The sequence below is a fragment of the Charadrius vociferus genome, unplaced genomic scaffold, assembly GCF_000708025.1.
Source record: "Charadrius vociferus isolate BGI_N301 unplaced genomic scaffold, ASM70802v2 scaffold90, whole genome shotgun sequence".
Lineage (NCBI taxonomy): Eukaryota > Metazoa > Chordata > Aves > Charadriiformes > Charadriidae > Charadrius > Charadrius vociferus.
Window position 1 is genome coordinate 975,298 of NW_009647222.1, and position 17,140 is coordinate 992,437.

General features: G+C 38.8%; 1 protein-coding gene across 1 annotated transcript in view; it reads left to right on the forward strand.

The window, feature by feature from the left end:
* The first annotated feature begins 2,104 nt into the window (after positions 1-2,104).
* ADIPOR2 (adiponectin receptor 2) overlaps positions 2,105-17,140 on the forward strand; it is a 21,265-nt gene continuing 6,229 nt past the window's right edge. Inside the window, exons 1-2 of the mRNA XM_009879630.1 lie at positions 2,105-2,363; positions 15,402-15,521. Coding sequence (XP_009877932.1) covers positions 2,196-2,363; positions 15,402-15,521 — 288 coding nt within the window. The 5' untranslated portion in view covers positions 2,105-2,195. The remainder of the gene's footprint in view (positions 2,364-15,401; positions 15,522-17,140) is intronic.

A 17,140-nucleotide genomic window follows, 5' to 3' on the forward strand; every position in this document is an offset into this window, starting at 1 on the left:
CCAATTTGAACTGTTGTGTGGAAATGTTGTGTGGTAGGGGTGTGTGTGTGTAACCGTTGTTTACAAACAGCTGCTCTGCTTACTTGTATTTTTTTGTTTGTTTTAACTATAGCTTCAAATTGGTACAGTGTACTTTACTGAAATTAGTCTCTTATAAGTTGCATTTTAAATTAAGGCACCAAATCAGTTTAATATTAAACTGTAGTTCTTGTTGCATACTCTTTCCTTTCTTTCCTAGATCAGTTTTGCCAAGTGGCAATGTGACAATGTCTTCATGTTTCTCGCATAAAAATAGGATTGCGAATTGGCTGCTTGAAATATGACAAAACCAGTCAAGTTTCAGTTGTTCTGTGGCTTTCTAAATGTTTGTTCTTCGTCTTAAAATCCACTTGCTCAACTTCTTCATTGGGCTTCCTGTGTAATGTTGTTAAACCTTGGCTTAATTCTCATGGGGTGGTAGTCCTGTGGCTCTTGTGTTTACCAAGTAAACAGCTGTGGCCATTTTAGATGTTACTTCTCAGATGGAGGTTACTGACCCTGTGGTGGAGTTAGCAGGAAAGTGGGCATACCATCTGCTCTGCTGTCGTATTGTTCATCTTACCTTCTTGGGTGATTAAAGCAGTGTGCCATACTGAACTCGGATAACTGATGTATCATTTAATTCTGCGAAGTCTGTTACCTGCTCATTAGCAGCTCTCTTCTCTAGGGATTGCCAGGCAGCTGAGGGGATATAATATTACAAACTGCTGCAGCAAAATTAACTATAGCACATTGTCAGGGCTGAGAATTATCTTGCAGCGATCATATATAAATGAGATTAGTCCCTGAAAGGAAGGAGTACATTATTTACTGTTTTTTTGGAGGTGACATTTTATTACAAGACTGCCAATATCAATTCCTCATCTTATGCTTTTAATTTGCCCTCATACGTTATGACAAAGTTCACCATCTTTTATTGGGCACTAAAGTTCCAATCTAATTATGCACCCTAGCAAGTTAAAACTTGTTAGATGGGTTATCTTAATGTTATGTGTTAGTCACTTCTAAGTACTTATATGCTACAGGAATAGAATGACACCAGGTGATTAGTACAAAACAAATAGATTCTCATTCAAAGTGATTCTGAAGCCTCAGCTGAGTGCTAATTCATTCTGATGGCTTCTGGCACTCTGATTCATTTCAAAGTGCTCTGGCTGTTGTGCCCCGCAAGGCAACCAGCGTCAAACAGGTATCTCTTGACTGGCTGTTGAAGTGACCACCGCACAGTGATGTACAAGATAATAGGTAACCAATAATTCTCTTGGATGAGGGCTCAGATTAACAGGTTGTTGTTAGGTAATTTTCTGCAAATTTAATTAGTCTTCAGCATCTTGAGTTAAATTTGCCCCTAATCCTTTTTGCTGTGTTGGAAGTGTAAAATATAGTTACTTTTCTGAGTGGAAAGCGTGGGTTATGGTTTTCTGGGAGAATTATCTGTTTATGGTTGCTGTGATGGAGTGAACGGTGTTTAAGTCTGTCTGGTCTAAATCCTTGTACAAATAAAGGTACAGAGTCATTGCTAGCAGTAATTGTGAACATGTTAATTTAAGCAAGGGAAACATAATCACTGTGTGTACTACTGCCCTCCTTGCAGTCTCTCTGAAGTTAGTTGCTGCTTGAGCTCTGCTTGCTTGCTACTACCCAAGCAGCTGGACCAGTGTCCTAGTTTTGGTGAAACCTCACCCAGATGACTTGAAATGAGCTTAATACCCACAAAAAGCTGGTAATTATAGAGTGTCTGTGATAAGTAGTTTATCTGTAAATACTATTAACAGTCCAGTGTTTGCAACTTTGTAAAAATAAAAATCTATAAAAACATGACTGTGAATTTACTGTTTTATGGAGCTCACTTCCTATTACCTTTCAAAGTTGTCTTTAACTTCTGTTAGGATATCAAAGTATTAGTGGTCACAAGATGAGAATTCATTGTTCAGCAGTGTAGAAGTCTATGTAATTGATCCTGTGGGAGTTTGGGCACATATAAAAGCAGTTGTCATAGCTGTTTGGTAGCTTTTAAGCATGCTCTTATTCCAGCCAGCTCTTACACTCTTCTCTTCAGTTTAGTTATACAAAATGTTTGTCTTTCAGAGCCAACACATAATCAGCCAAACCGAACCAAGAGGAAGCAGAATATTTGAGAAGGCTCCCAGCATCTCATGAATGAACTAACGGAACTCGATAATGCTGGTTCTCCAGAGCCAGGTCTACGGCTCAGAAAAGGACACATGTCTGACACCGCAACAACACAGGCAGCCTTTGAAGAGGACAGCTCTGAGCAGAAGCTTCTTTTAGTGGAGCCACCTCTGTCTTCTGACCAGGAAAGTGTAAGTTATATGATTTATCTGTTAGGTTTGCTAGGAAAAATGGCTTTTGATGTAGGTGCTTCAGTGCTTGAAATAAGTTCCAGAAATGTGAACTGTGAAGCTGCAACCTCTTTATGCTTGCAAAATAATTGTAATAAAACCAGGAAGATGTCAGAAACATTCAGTTGAATGTATGGGGACTTGGGTAACAAGACAGAACATAAGCATTAAGTTTATCAGCTTCATGTTTTTTATTCCCTCCTCAAAGAAATGGGACTCATACTGGTTCGTTCTCTGCAGAGACACTGCTCATATAAAAAGACTTTTGATCTGTAACTTCCAATTAGTTACAAGTGAAAGGAGAAGGTATATTGACTCTGAATGTAATCTGAACCTTGGCTAATTGCTATTGTCTTAGAGATTAGGACAGAAAAATCCATTTGCAAGCATTCTTGTTGGAAGAATGGCTGTACTTGATTAGACCAAACATCCACAGTGCGCAATATCCTGTCGGACAGTAGCCAGTAAGAGACTCATAAGGAAGAGTACAAGGATGTGTTACTTCCCTAGGACACTCACCCACTCACAGATTGCCTGACACTCTCACAGATTGCCTGAGCCAGTGGCACTGTTTTTGAATTTTTGGTGCATGAGCCTTTGTAAATTTTAGCAGCCACAACATCCTGCGGAAAGGCATTCCACAGCTTAATTAAGTGTTGTGTGCAAGTAATGTCTCCAAGCATTGGAAAAAAGTACCTTCTGGTTAGAGAGTTTCAGAATTGCAATTAATGGTTCTCCCAGGATATATACAGGTGGATATCAGCACAGTTAAGTGGAAGAGGCATTCAGCTTAGGCTCACTATTAAATTTATCATGGCTTAATGAGTTTACTGTATCAGCTCAGCTACAGCAACTGTGTGGTTTTAGCCAGCAGCAAAAACATGCTGATGCTACTTGACTTAGCCTTCCATGCAGAAGAGTTAGGCTGGTGCTGTAATTGCGTTTGCCACAGATTCTGTGTGTGTGCGTGGACTGCTATCATGGTTCAGCTGACATGAGAACCTGTGTTAGGCTGTCTTAACTTGATTAGTTTGAGCCCTTACTGGATTTAGTTTCAAGTGTCCTTGTGATGAGAAGTCCTAACATGTATCCATGGCTAATAAGCCAAGCCAATGCACCGTAGGTTGTACACTGCTAAAACTGTAGGACATTCTCAGAATCACGATGACAGGAAATGCCTAGGATCTTTTTCTTTGCATTGTATGGGAGGTTGTCAAGCACGTGTGTAAGGTGCAAAGTGTTAGCCAATAGCTGAATCTGCTAAGGTTAGGAAAAAGAAAACTTGAGTTGTTCTAGCAGATATTTTGAACATAGAATCATAGAATGGTTTAGGTTCAAAGGGACCTTGAAGATCATCTAGTTCCAAACCCCCTGCCATGGGAAGGGACACTTCCCACTAGACCAGGTTGCTCAAAGCCTCATCCAGCCTGAACTTGAACACCTCCAGGGATATGTTTCTCTGACAGTGTGTTTGGGATCATCTCTTTTGGAAGGCTGGGTTCATACTTGTCTCTGACTTTCCTGGTTGAATAATGTGAGTTACCTGTTGCCTGAAGGTGGAATAGCCCAAAGTAAAAGCCCATAACTGGTTATGGCCTATAATTCTTTCCGTACACTTGCTTAGCTAAATAGAAATTATTTGGATGAGTCAAAGTGTTTAATTTTAGCATTTTGGAAATAAAATGGTTAAAGTACTCTCTTTCTGTCTTTGGCTTTTTCAGACATTCTTAGCATGTTTGTCCTTTTTTTTCGTTGCTTTCATCCTTATGGCAAAAGTATGTGTTTTGGCTCACTACAAATATTTAGCTTTCTTGTATTTGATGTCTTCCCTCTTTCCCAGTCTCTTAAAATGCTGCCACAGAAATTTGTTTTTGCCATTTGGGCCTTGCTGTTCTGTCTTGAACTGCATCACTTTCTGTGCTGTATACGTCTGCCTGCTTTTCTGACTTTTTTCAGCCTAAACTTTTATTCCTGTACTCTGTAATTTCTTGTTTTTAATAGTGTGATATCTTTAATTTTTTTTCTTCTTAAAAGGTTGAATACTTGATGCTTCAGATAGCAGAATGTTTTGGGATGCTCTGTCAAAAGTACCAATGTTATCTTGCCAAATGGCCTTTATTATGTGACATACTGCAGTGTTCTAAATAATCTGGAAAAAACATTACAGTATATATCTTCCTCTGTTTTGTATAAGCCTCAGCACAGCTGTTACTCAAATGCCAGCTAGGATTCGCTTTTTTGCTCTTCTGTACATTCTGGCTATGGGCATCTGCCTCAGTAGAGATGATTTATTAGTTCAAAAGCATGATTTTCCTCTGATTTTGATGGGGCTCTTATTTAGATAACAGTAATATAAAGTTATTGTTCTTCTGCAGATGGCAGTAGTACTCAGGCACGCAAGCTAAATGCAGCCTTATAAAAAGACTCAAGTATTGCCCACTACATTAGTATTCTAATGGCTAAATTCAACCATATTGAAACAGACAGTAACAATCAAGGAATTTCTGTGTTGGAAGAGGAATGTAGGTGAGAGCTATATAGTGTCTTGATGGTAGAACAACCATGGTCATTTAATATGCTTGTAAATGCTTCTACTATGACAGGCTAATTGTATTGACTTTGTTGAATATCATAATATAGATGTATTCTAATAGATACAGTACTTCCCCAAAACTTACTGGGCCTAAGATTTGAGATATTAGTGTAAAAATGTGTGTATTTTTATCCTGTGATAATATTGCATTGTTTACTCTTCTTATTGCCTCCTATTACCCTATTTATATCATTGCAGCTCCTTTATTAGTATAAAATCTGCCCCAAACTCCTATACAAGATTCCCTTCCCTCTGCCTACTTGTATATCCGCTTTCTGCTCTGCTTGTAGGAGGAAGCAATCTGAGTTCTTAAGAGGTGGTAGTTGCATTTGATGAATTGTCTTGATGGTCTTTTCAAGGAGGTGTGTGGAAGCTGTACCATTGTGGTGTTCAACATTATTTTCCATCTCCCCCACAGCTTACATTGCACACTGTCTAAATTTCATGGGCCACAATATTGGTCCTCTTTAGAAATAAAGCATCTTCATGGAAAAAAAAAAGGAAGTGATATTAAGAAATCAAATTTAGTCCTAAAAGTTTTTTCTGAGGCCTTTGTCCCTGGCACCAGTAACCTACCTGGGTGGTTACATAGCTGTGAACTTAAACATTACATTAAAGTTCCTACTTTCTGTAAATTGTGGCATTCACTGAATACATGTAGCAAAGATTTACTAGCTGTAGTGAGCGTGCTTATCCAAAGTAATAATAAAACAACTGCATCCTTCTGTGAGTGCTGTTCATCTGCCAGTTTGATAATGATGTTTATAAGAAGATATGGATCATATAAAATCAATATCCTTTGCCACCTGAACCTCATAGTCTGTATTTTATCCCATAACTGCATTCTTTCCTAAAGCGCATATTTGTTCATAGATTATCCCCTCTTCCAAGTATCTGTTCCAAAGACTAGATACACATCTTGTTACCTTGTTTAAACATGCAGTTAGTGTAGTGGCACATGAGTGGTATACCTTGTGTGACTTTGAGAAATAGTAACCTTTTCTCTGAATATTAAGGATTTGGTGGTGAGAAAAGGATCAGGCAAGCTGGGTAAGTCTTCTCTTTCTTTCAGCAATTTAAACTTTGTCACTTTCTCTAGTTTAGGTGTGCTAATAAGGCATTTTTCAGCAGGTGCTTCCCTCCTGCAGCATGCTGGATTGTCTAGCTTTTGGGACATAATCTTTTCTCCTCTCCTAGTGTTTCTGTGTCTCAACTGCCTTTGTAATTCCAGCAGTGATAGTTCCTAAAGAAATCTCTCTTACTGTGGCTTTTTAAGCTGACACAATCAAGTGCATGTGACTTCTTATAACCTGATGAATGGGTTCTTTATGCAGCCCTAAAAACCTATGCTTGATTCTTTCCTTTTATACTTTAACCTGTCAGTGACAGAGGGCAAACAAAAGAACCATTTTCTTTGCCTTTACTCCAGTGTTCCTGAATGATGATTCCTTTCATGCAGTTGAGCTGCTTTGTGCAGTTGTCCTGTGTGGCACCGAAATGCACCCATGAAGTGGAGACCTGTTGCTCTGAAGTGTTTGATAACATAGAGTAAGGGTTTGGGAGGAGGTGAGCATAGCTCTCAAGTGATCTGAATGGACAGAAGAAATTTGGGCAAATACTCTGGGATTGCTTCTGAGGGAGTATGGGTTTTGACTTCAGGTGGAACTTACTTGACCTCTGACAAATTTCATGATACCTGCATGTAGCTACAAGAGTCTTTCTAGAGCATAAATACCAAAGTGACTTGAAGGAGGGAGACAGAAGGATGTAACAGATTTTTAGGTACAAAAGAAAAGTTTTAGAATAATTAGAAGGTGAGCAAATAACTTGAGGCATTTAATTTGAATCGTAGAACTTACTCAAAGCCTTTTCTGTTACAGAATGTGTATGTATTATCTACCAAAATAGACCACAGAAATAGTTTTGGTATTGACAGAAGGGTGCATGTAAATTCATGGAATTCTCAACTTGTCCTTATGGTGCATGCTATCTGAGTGAAAAAGACTTAGGTGAAGTCTTGAAGGCCAAAGGTAGACATTTGAGCCTTAAGAATAGTCTTTCTGGAGCTAATATTCGTAAGTTCTGATTGCCTTAAATTTTTTTTTCTCTATAAATTTACTTGCAAGCTTCTTGCTCAGTTTGAAACCATTTAGCTTTATTTTCAATCTAGCATTTTACTATTGGTACTTAGAGTGCATTGCATTACAGGTTTTGTTGGTAGATGATGTCTTCTGAGTGTGTATGGGAGAGGCCAGGCATAACAGAATTTGAGGTCCCACCAAAACCTGTGTGCTTTTGTTTTATAGCAGATTGTGTTCAAAATTTGTTGTTCTGTAGACTTTTTTATCACCTCTTCCTTTCCTATGTTTTTGCAACTCTTGGGAAAGGATGTTACTTCTTTGAAAGCATGTGAGTTGCCTTTTTACTTCAGATCAAAAGATCTTAACATCTGAATTTCTCCTTCACTTGCTGTTCTGTGCACTGGAAGTAATGCATATTTTACTCAGACTGCTAGTCACTGAAGTAAGTGTGCGAATCTAGTATTCCCTCAAAAATTCCCTTTTTTTTTTTTTTTTTTGGTAAAGCAAAGCATTTTTGGATACACAGAGCAGAATATCTCCAAGTATTCCCACTTAAACAGTATGAAGATGTGATACATCTATGGAGATTGTTTCCAGGCTCCGCAGGCTTGAGTTGGTCAGATGCTAATGCATCCTTCACCGACAGTTGATGTGCCTGGCTTATTAACAGGCTTTTAGAGCTTGAATGTCTGCAGAAAAGACAGAAACTGGTGACCTAGTCAACCATGAGTAGACAGTATTCTGCCCAGAATACTGGTAACGTGGGAAACGGCCATGTCTCTGTGTCTGCCCTGTCTCCCGGAAAACTCCCATGTGAATTAACAAGAAAATTGTAATAGGTTATGGCTTGTTGACTTGCAGCTGGGGTCAGCCGTCTCCTATTAGTCTGGGCAGGCTTAGCTCTTTGAGAGGGGGAGTGTTGGTACTCTGCTGAGTTTGCTGCCTGCCAGCTGGTTTTGTAACCATTGCTTGCTGTGCTGCCTGTTGAAACTAGGAGAGGGAGGGAGCGGTTCTGTTTATAATTCACTGGCCCAACTGTTTTCCTGGACAAGGGTTAGATTCCACAGTTTTTGCCTTTGTTCTCTTGGAGATCGTATCTGCCTGATTTGGGCGGTAATGGGGGACCTGATGGCCTTTCACAGTGGTATGAGGGAAAATAGTGTTGTATTGGTGGGTTAACTTGCATCTTCCTCTAACTGTTTTAGGTTGATTGAGTCTGCTTTTCTGTTAAGTTCAGCAGTACACTTTCAGTCTTTGTTTATTTTTTTAACAGAGCATTTTTTTCCATAAGCCCACCATGCTTGTTTTCTTTTTCTGCTGTCGGGATTAACAGTGACAGAGGAGCAGAAGATGGCACATGAGAATGTTCTGTAGTAGAAGCAATTTCTACAGGCTTTCCCCCGAAGTGCACTGATTAGTTCATGTGGGCATTGAGGTCTTTGGTCCTTGTCAAATACTGGGCATCGACAGAAATCAGTAGCTGCTACTGCTTAGAGATCCAACAAACCCATTTCATCTGAAGATCTTTAATGAGGGAGCTGGTTCTAATAAGGGTGTATTAGCAAGGTTGCTGAAGCCAAAATGTGACTTGGTCCTAGGACTATTTGCTAAAGGAGTGTTAAATGTTAGTGCTTGTGTTTAATGAGTGCCAGCAAGCAGTCACCCATGACCAGTTGTATAAAACTGTTTCCAAGTGCTGTATTAAATGGAGTGTAGCTTTTTATAAGAAGGTGACCTACAAAGGAAAAATACTAAACTCCAGGAACCTTCAAGCACTTAACGTTTTGACCAATAGGCTGAAAGGGGCTTTGGCACAGTGCTAATGAAAGACTGTTTTTGGTCCAGTGACAGCAATAACAGCTTTGCACACCCTGCTTAGAGGGTGGATGTAGTTAGCCTTTTGGAAACTGCGGTGTGTCTATATTTACAAACCTGTCAGATTAAGAGAGAATGTAAACTCTGAATGACAAAGCTGTTATTTTAAAATAACTTGGTACGTGTGGAAGTTAGAGGAAATCAGGGAAAGTTTTAAGGTGCTGTGCTTTTCCAGTTAATTACTTACAATCCAAAGAACATAAGCTGACGAAATTCTGAAAAATGTGCAACAGGCTTTTAGGAGAAATGGCATGGCACGGCACCACCTATTGCTCCTTTCTTCTTACGAAAGACATGTTGATAAAGGTTATTTGACAGAATGGGCACAGAGGAGTTACTGAAAAAAGCAATCTGGCTAGCTGAAAAGGATGTTACAGGACTGTGATTAGAAAAATAGCATTTTTATATTATAGCCTTGAACGTATCTTGGCCATTACGCTGAATGCTCTCGAGTTACTGAATCTGGCATGCTGCCCCAAGAAACATTAAATGACTTGAATGTCATGTTAAACACTATTAATCATTCATCTGATGAGATCAAGATAAACAAGAGCAAAAACTCCAAGTCACGTCTAGACTTTGTGACTTCAGTTTAATATGGGGGATAACAGTGGTATTGTAAATGCAGCAACGTATGTTTTCTAACTTGCATTTTAAGAAGAGAATTGTATATAACTACTGAGTTGTATAATATCCCACAACTCAGTGTTAATTAAGACATTTGCTTTTGCTGAACTATCTTGCCTGTGTTACAACGATGTGTTCGTACCCAGACAGAGTTCTGTCAGGACACAGATCAAGAAGAGAGTGGGAGAGCATCTATCAGCAGCTGAAGGAAGCAACATGAACATTAGAACAAATTCAGACTGCATCACACTGGAAATCGCTGCGATGGTAGCTTTAGGGCACCAGTGACACTTTGGTGAATTGGCATCACAAACAGTTGAGGGTGACACTTTGATGGTGAATTGGCATCACAAACAGTTGAGTTTTGAGACATGGGACTTCATTAACTCCAGAGCTTAATACTACATAGGTATGCGCACGGTCACTTAGGCCCTCAAGTAATTGAGTGATGACTCTGTCCAAAAAGGAACCCTAACACTTGTGTTGCAGTTACTAGTGTTAATGGTTAACACAATTCTGGTTCTCCATCAAACACCATACATGCAACCAATGAAAACTGTCAATTTCTGAAAAGTGCAGTCCTGAAAGCTGCTGGAAGTTTTGAGAATACAGCAACCTGACATGATCATTAGTTTAACTTTCCTTAATCCATGTGTGGCTAGGTTCTTAGGCTCCCTTCTAACTGTTGAGTGCTACAAAAAGGGGGACTGGAGATCGTTTGGCATCCACCTGATATGCGTCAAAAAGAAACTTGGCCATGAACGTGATCCACAGAAAGTATTCTGTAGTGGATCTTAGTAAAATGGGAGCTTATGCTCCCTTTGTTTCTGTTGCAGTAGCTTCAGCTCCCTAAATCCCTTGGTTATCTGAACGAACTTTATTATCTAATAGGAAGCTTACCTAGCAAAAATGTGAGTAATTTCTGCCAGATTAGTATTGGATCAGCTAATCAACCCAAGGATCAGAGAGGTGCCAGAAGTAACATAAAGGAAGATGGTGGTGAGGGAGAAGAGGACCACTTTTGACGGAGTAAGCTGCTTCAGTGGCTTCATTCAAGTCTGACTTATGTTTCAGTTTACACACTCTAATGAACACAGATTGATGATGTTTTCTAGCAAAATTGCAGTCTAAAGTGATGAACAAGAGCTTGCTTGTCACCTGTGCAAGTGGTAGTCATGTGCAAACTCTCAAACTTTCTAAAAATCTTTAAACTGACATGAAGAAACTACAGACCTCAAGTACCTATACTCTTACCACTTGACATCCGGAGAACACAACTTTTAAGAAAGTGGGAAAAGGATTTCTGAAATCTTTTTCTACCATTGTGACTTGACTTCTGACTTTTCCATAGTGAAGTAGTGAAGGGCATTAATAAACAGTGTATCTGTTAACAGATTTGAGAGCGATCATATAAAAACTGTTAATCTATGTGAGAAGGATAAGCTGTTGTAGTAGACAAGGGAAGTATATTGCATTTACTACATCAGGTTTTACTGCGGTTTTGTCTGTAACAGAGTCTTTGGCTATGTGATCTGAGTTTTTTGGACTTTATTCAGGCAACAAATTATTGTACTAAATGTAAACCTTTTTTAAAAAAAAACAAAACAAAACAACCACCGGGCTTGTGCCATTATCATAAAAGAGTGAGATTTTAATGTTAAAATAATCTTATTTAATGAATGGGCACTGTGCAATTGGACTCTTAGGTTTCTTCATCTAGTGCTCTAAGTTTTGGGTTTGGCATTAAACCTTTTCTATCCCTTCCAAAGCACACTCTGAAATTCTTGTTTAGAAGATGATCTGTCCGTGGAAGTGTATTGTCTGGAACTCTGTACAAAGTGGTATAATCAAGCCTGGTTTCTACCTCTTTCTCTTACCTTCTGGCCTATCATTGTTAGCACGAAAGAATCTGGAAAGCTTCCCAAAATAAAGTGAATATGTATAAACCAGTAAAACTATTTTCTTCTGCCCATTGTCACTTGTCCTTCAGGTTTAGTTTATTCTCTGGTGTCATTATTCAACTTGGGATGCATTTATACTTCTGTTGTATAATTTTTGTCTCATTAGGTATCTATACTAAGTTTGATAACTTTTAACACTTTATGAATTTGCAAAGGGGATAGGATTAAAATTGGAAGGATTGTTTGGCATTTCCATAGAATTAAGCGTCCAGACCCTCTAGAGTGTAAGTATACAGAAGCCATGATTTCTGATTTGTATGAAAGACTGATTCTATGCATTGCTGCCTGTGTGTAGCAGAAGAATGACAGCTGATGATTGCAAGAAGTTTGCTTGAAGATGAAGGTTTTTATTTCAAGATACTTTAAAATGCTGTAAAGACTTCACAGAATGCTTTAATCAAAATCTGAGACTACTTTTACAAGAAATTGAGTAAATTAGGTGATGTAAAAGAACATCTGAAACATCAGCAGTGTGAAAATCCTTTTGGCCAATCATCTAAAAAGTGCAAAGACAAAAATTATTCTGGAAGCACTTGGTTCAGGGTGTACCATACTGCATTAAAAGTGGGAGTATTGAGTTTTGTTCTGGACTTTCATTTCCTCCATGGTGTTAGGCAAGTGGGATTATTTACTCAACGTGTTCCCCATTTTAAAATGTGATTCTGTGGGCAAAACTTAGAAATAGTTGAAAACAGTTCCTAAAGTGTATGGTTGCTTATGTTGTTAAGCTCTAGAAATGCTTTTGAATTTCTGATATGATCAGCCGAAGAAGAGAGAATGTGGGTATCCTAAGATATGAAGGAACTTTTCACAGTGGAAATTTTACAACTATATGCCTTCTGAAGAGAAAAGTGGTATTTTTCCCCTTCAGTCATTGTCTGAAGAATTGAAGGTAAATAAACTCCTTCAGACTTCCAAATGAAAACTCGCATTGGTGTTGCACTCCAACTATAGATTTCCAGCTTGCAAGAAGCCCAGTTTACCGTTCTTTCTAATGGCAGGTTACGGGAAGGAGTTGAGGGAGGACGGATGTTCTAGAAGAAGATCTCATTTTGCCTCCTTAGCAAGAAAAGGACTAAGAAGCTGAGCTTTAGTTTTTTTCCTTGAATGCTAATTTTGCAGTTTAAGGGCAGGAAGGAGATAGTAAAATCAATTCCATTTTCTGGCAGTAATCTGGACTGTATATATGATATGAATTCTTTTTATCACTAAAAGAAGCTCAGTAATGATTTGTTTGTAGGCGCATTGCCAAGATGCAAAGAGTTTGGACTGGTTCATAAATAGCTGTGCTCTTCGAGCTTTCAAATTTAAACCTCCCCATCATTCTAGAAATGGGAGTATGTGGAAAGGGGGAAATGAACATTTTTTTGGCTTTGAGTCACTGGGCAGACTGCAATGAATACAGCCTTTGATTCTATAAGGGACCTTTTTTTCCTTGAGTCCACCAAGTTTTGTAAATTGAGGATTACTAACTTGTTCATCCCATTCCAGCTGGTCATTGTGTGGTGCCGGGGGAGAACATTCTAGGGTAGCTAAAAGGCACAGCAGTGCTGCTTGTATCAAGTACACTGGAATTTAAACACTACCCTTGCTTTTCTGTAAGGCGCGTTCTTGGAAACTGAAGACTTCTTTGAAATGTAAGATTGTGCAGACTATCATGAGTGTATCACAGACTCCCATGGCAGGGGACTTAGATAAGGATCTTTAAAGGTCCCTTCCAACCGAAATCATTTTATGTTTCTACAACCTTGAGTTAATTATTTATAATATTGAAAACTGAGAATCCTAACCAGCAAAGATCCATTAGTAGAAAAAGTTAGTAAAATTTACAGTGTGGGAAATAATGTCAGTGAATATTGTTGAGTCAGAGTGAAACCAATTTTTTTTGTATTAATACACTTTTTGGTCCAACAGGACATGTGCCTATTTTAGAAGGATATTAAACCCATTTACATCTTGGTGTTGCTTCATGCCTTTCTCAATAGAATTAATGGGGTAACCTAGGCAGTGAGAGTGTATTTAATAGTCTTGTACTGCTCTAGGATCTGCCTGGAGCTGATCAATATTTATATCAATCATCTGCTATAAAATATGAAGTCATTGCCCAGACTTGCTCGGATGGGGTGTTGGCTGGAATGATAAATGAAGGTGAGTAGGCAGTACAAGTAGATTATGTACGAAGACTCATTTAGTCAATAAGCTGTCCTAGTGTGGACAAATGTGAGATTGTACACAGCATACAAAGTATGTATACTATGTATTACATAGCAGAGATCTGCATTCTGGATAAGCAGAATTAGGTCGAGAACCCGATGGGGTGGACCTCTTTAAAAGATGAAGCTTCAGTGGCTACTGCAAGCCTCGGGTACAAAAGCAAGTATTAGCATGTCATTTGTCTCTCAAAAATCCCCAAAATATTGAAGAATCTAGATAGCTCACTGTAGGTTGGAAGAAGTCTCCTTTTATTTATTAAAAATGAAAGTTTTAAGCAGCTTGTTCAGTTAACTTGTTGATGGAAATAGATAAGAAGGCCTTACTCTAAGGAGAGAACTCTAATGTGGGAAAAATGCACAGCCAGATCTGATCTCTGACTCAAAGTTCAGGACAGTAACCTGAACATTACTGACAGTGTTCATAGATAAAGTATGTGAGGTTGTATACTAGATTCTCAGTCACTTTGGATGGCTTTGTTGATAAGTAATCTTGATTTTTAAGGTTGTTAACTTAGATATGGGAATAAGAGAGATTAAAAACATTGTGGCTTTTAATGTAATATGGAGGGGGCCAGTCTCCATACAGATTGTGGGTCTGTCTTGGCTTGGTCACGAGTTGTGTGGCAGCTTTCTACGTCAAGCCTGAAGGGTACAAAAGGCTCATTCTGTCTTTTCTAGCTTTCAAGCTTGTTTACCTTGGAAGCCGAAGCACTGAATGGAGTCTCTGATGCGCCATGAGCATTGTAGTATGAAAACAGGAATGTAGAACCTTTGTGGGCCACCCTGCTTTTTTCCTAAATGGAAAGCTAGAGTGTATCGTAAAATGTAGATGATGTGATAGGTCAACATGGGGTAGAAAACTACCAAACCACATTCCTGTAAAGTTATTAGTAAGGTGTACCAGCTGAATATCCAGGCTCCGTTGTTTTTTTTGTTGTTGTTTTGATTTCATAGTTCTCTTGGTACACCTTGGGGATATGGATGTTTCTCTTTATTTGAATTTTGCTTAAAATTCTGATGTTGGTTACTGCTTTCATTTGATAACTTGCCTTTGTCTAACTGGCAAAAGTTTCATACTAGTTTCTGAAATATGTTGAAAGTTAAACAAATGAGTCAATGTCCATTACTGGATTATGAGCTGAACAGAAGTGTCAGTTAAACAGAAGAGATCTTCAGATTTGAAGTAAAAATTGAGGTGAAGCATTTATAACAAAGTAAATAGATTCCTTGCCTTGCCTTTTATTATCCTAAAACGCCAGATACGTTATAGAGGCATTAAGGCAGGCATAGTGAAAAATATTGAAACATAAAATGGGAAATAATCCTTCCCTAGAGTTGGGTAGGCTGCAAGCCTCAGACTCCATATCTGGGCTTTAATGAAGCATAACTTACAGAAGAACACTGCTTTCTTCCAAACCTGGTGAAAACGTGTGCAAAATGGATTAAACATGTGAGTTGTTCTCGGATACCTAAGAATTAAATAATTTTTTGCTGATTCTTTTGAATTCCTTCCTCAGTGCCATACAAGGAAAGAAGACAATTTCTTTATTTGCCAAGACCTCAGATCATAGTTTTGTATGGAAAACAATGTCACCTTTCTTTGTTCATCTTTCTACAAGGCATTTACTCTATTTTTTTCCCCCCTGTAGTGTTCTGAGGATTATAAATGCAATGATGAGTCACCTCAAGAAGACGAAGGTTTTATGGGTATGTCACCTCTTCTACAAGCCCACCATGCTATGGAGAGAATGGAAGAATTTGTGTGTAAGGTAAGGGCATGTGGAAACTGCTGAAGTAGTTTTGGTTTTTAGGAAGCTCCAGTGGGCAACAGACTATGCCTGCAGCAACTGCACTACTAATGTGAGGGAGAGCAGGTCCACACCATCCCTGAATGGGGATCTGTTGTTGTAACTAGTAACGCTACAGCCTCTCAGGATCTCAGTCTGTCATAAATGAATAAATTGTAAAGCATGGAACAATAGGGATTACAAATGAGACGCTAAAGCTGATCATGCAACTGAGGAGTCTCTCTTGAGAAACACCTGTGAGTGCAAAGCAGAAGAAAAGCCTTCTGGTTCAGGAGAATTTCATTTACAAGGTCATTTTTGTCCCAGGTTTCTTTAGACTTGCAAATATTTTGCTTTTCCAGCACCATTTGCATCCATTGTAGAATAAGCTTTGTCTCTTATTTTAAAAGAAAACAAGGCTGTATTAAAACTATATCTAAATAAATCCATTGTAGATTTTGTAATTTCCGACCTTGGCTCAATTTTTACTACTTTTCTGGAGCCGTGGGGCTCTGGCCCTCCTTTCTTGGTGAAAGGAGTACTGCCCCTTCATACACTTGTTCCTGCTGGTTTTATGAACTATACTTTGGTGTTTTTACAGGGGGACCCTAGTTACTTGGTCTTCTTTTGTATGTGGGTGGTTTTGATGTATGTTGGTTGTTTGGGGTTTTTTTTTTTAACTATGTGTCTTTTTCCCCTTTTTAGATGGTCTTTAGGGTGGATTGTGTAAAATGAATTCTCTCCTGCTGTTCCTACCTCAATTCAAATTTTTGGTTCATTAATTAAACCAGTAATTTTCTTGTTTAATGTGTTTAAGAACCCAGTCTTTAACTGCATTGGTTATTCTGATTAGTTTTACTTCCACGAAGGAGTGTGGAGGATTGATTTAAAAACTCTGAGCTCTTGTTGTGGAAACTGAAATAAGAATGTAGCTTTTTAAACTTAGTGTTTCAGGATTCTTCAGGCTCGCTCCTGTATTACTAGCCAGACGACAAATCCGAGGAACACTGCAGAAGCAACCCCGGTACATAAAGCAATTCCCTGATACCCTTCTGCTTGCCAGTGCTGCTTCTGATGCCAAACTGAAGACTACGTGTATCTTATACGTTACTGAAGCAGTGCTTAAGAACACCTGTGCACGCTTCTTTTCATTTGGAACCAGCTGCAAGAATAGATGGGTGCACATATGCTCTCTCTCCCTTTAAAGAAGAAATCTGATGGAATTGAGTCTCATGGATCTGTTGCCTTAACTGATCTGTTACTGTTTGTTTTGGGAGTGTGGGAGCAGTTTTTTTCCAACCTGGATAAGGGATTGGACACTTCTCAGTGGTCTCTTCCCACTTTATGCTTTCTGGCCCATGTTAATGCTGATGGGTACCTTTTCTACTAAACTGCCCCAAATGCTAGCAGATACATAGTCAGATTGGCTTGTGATTGGAAGAACAGGCTTTTACTTATTTCTTGGAGAGAACTAGGTGTAGGCTTCTTCAATTAAATGGAAAAGATAATCTGTGAAAATAACAGAACATGGAAATGAATTAAATGCTTTCCCTTCATTAGCAGTAAAAAAGCCCAGTAGCTTTCCTGTTTAGTGGAATGCC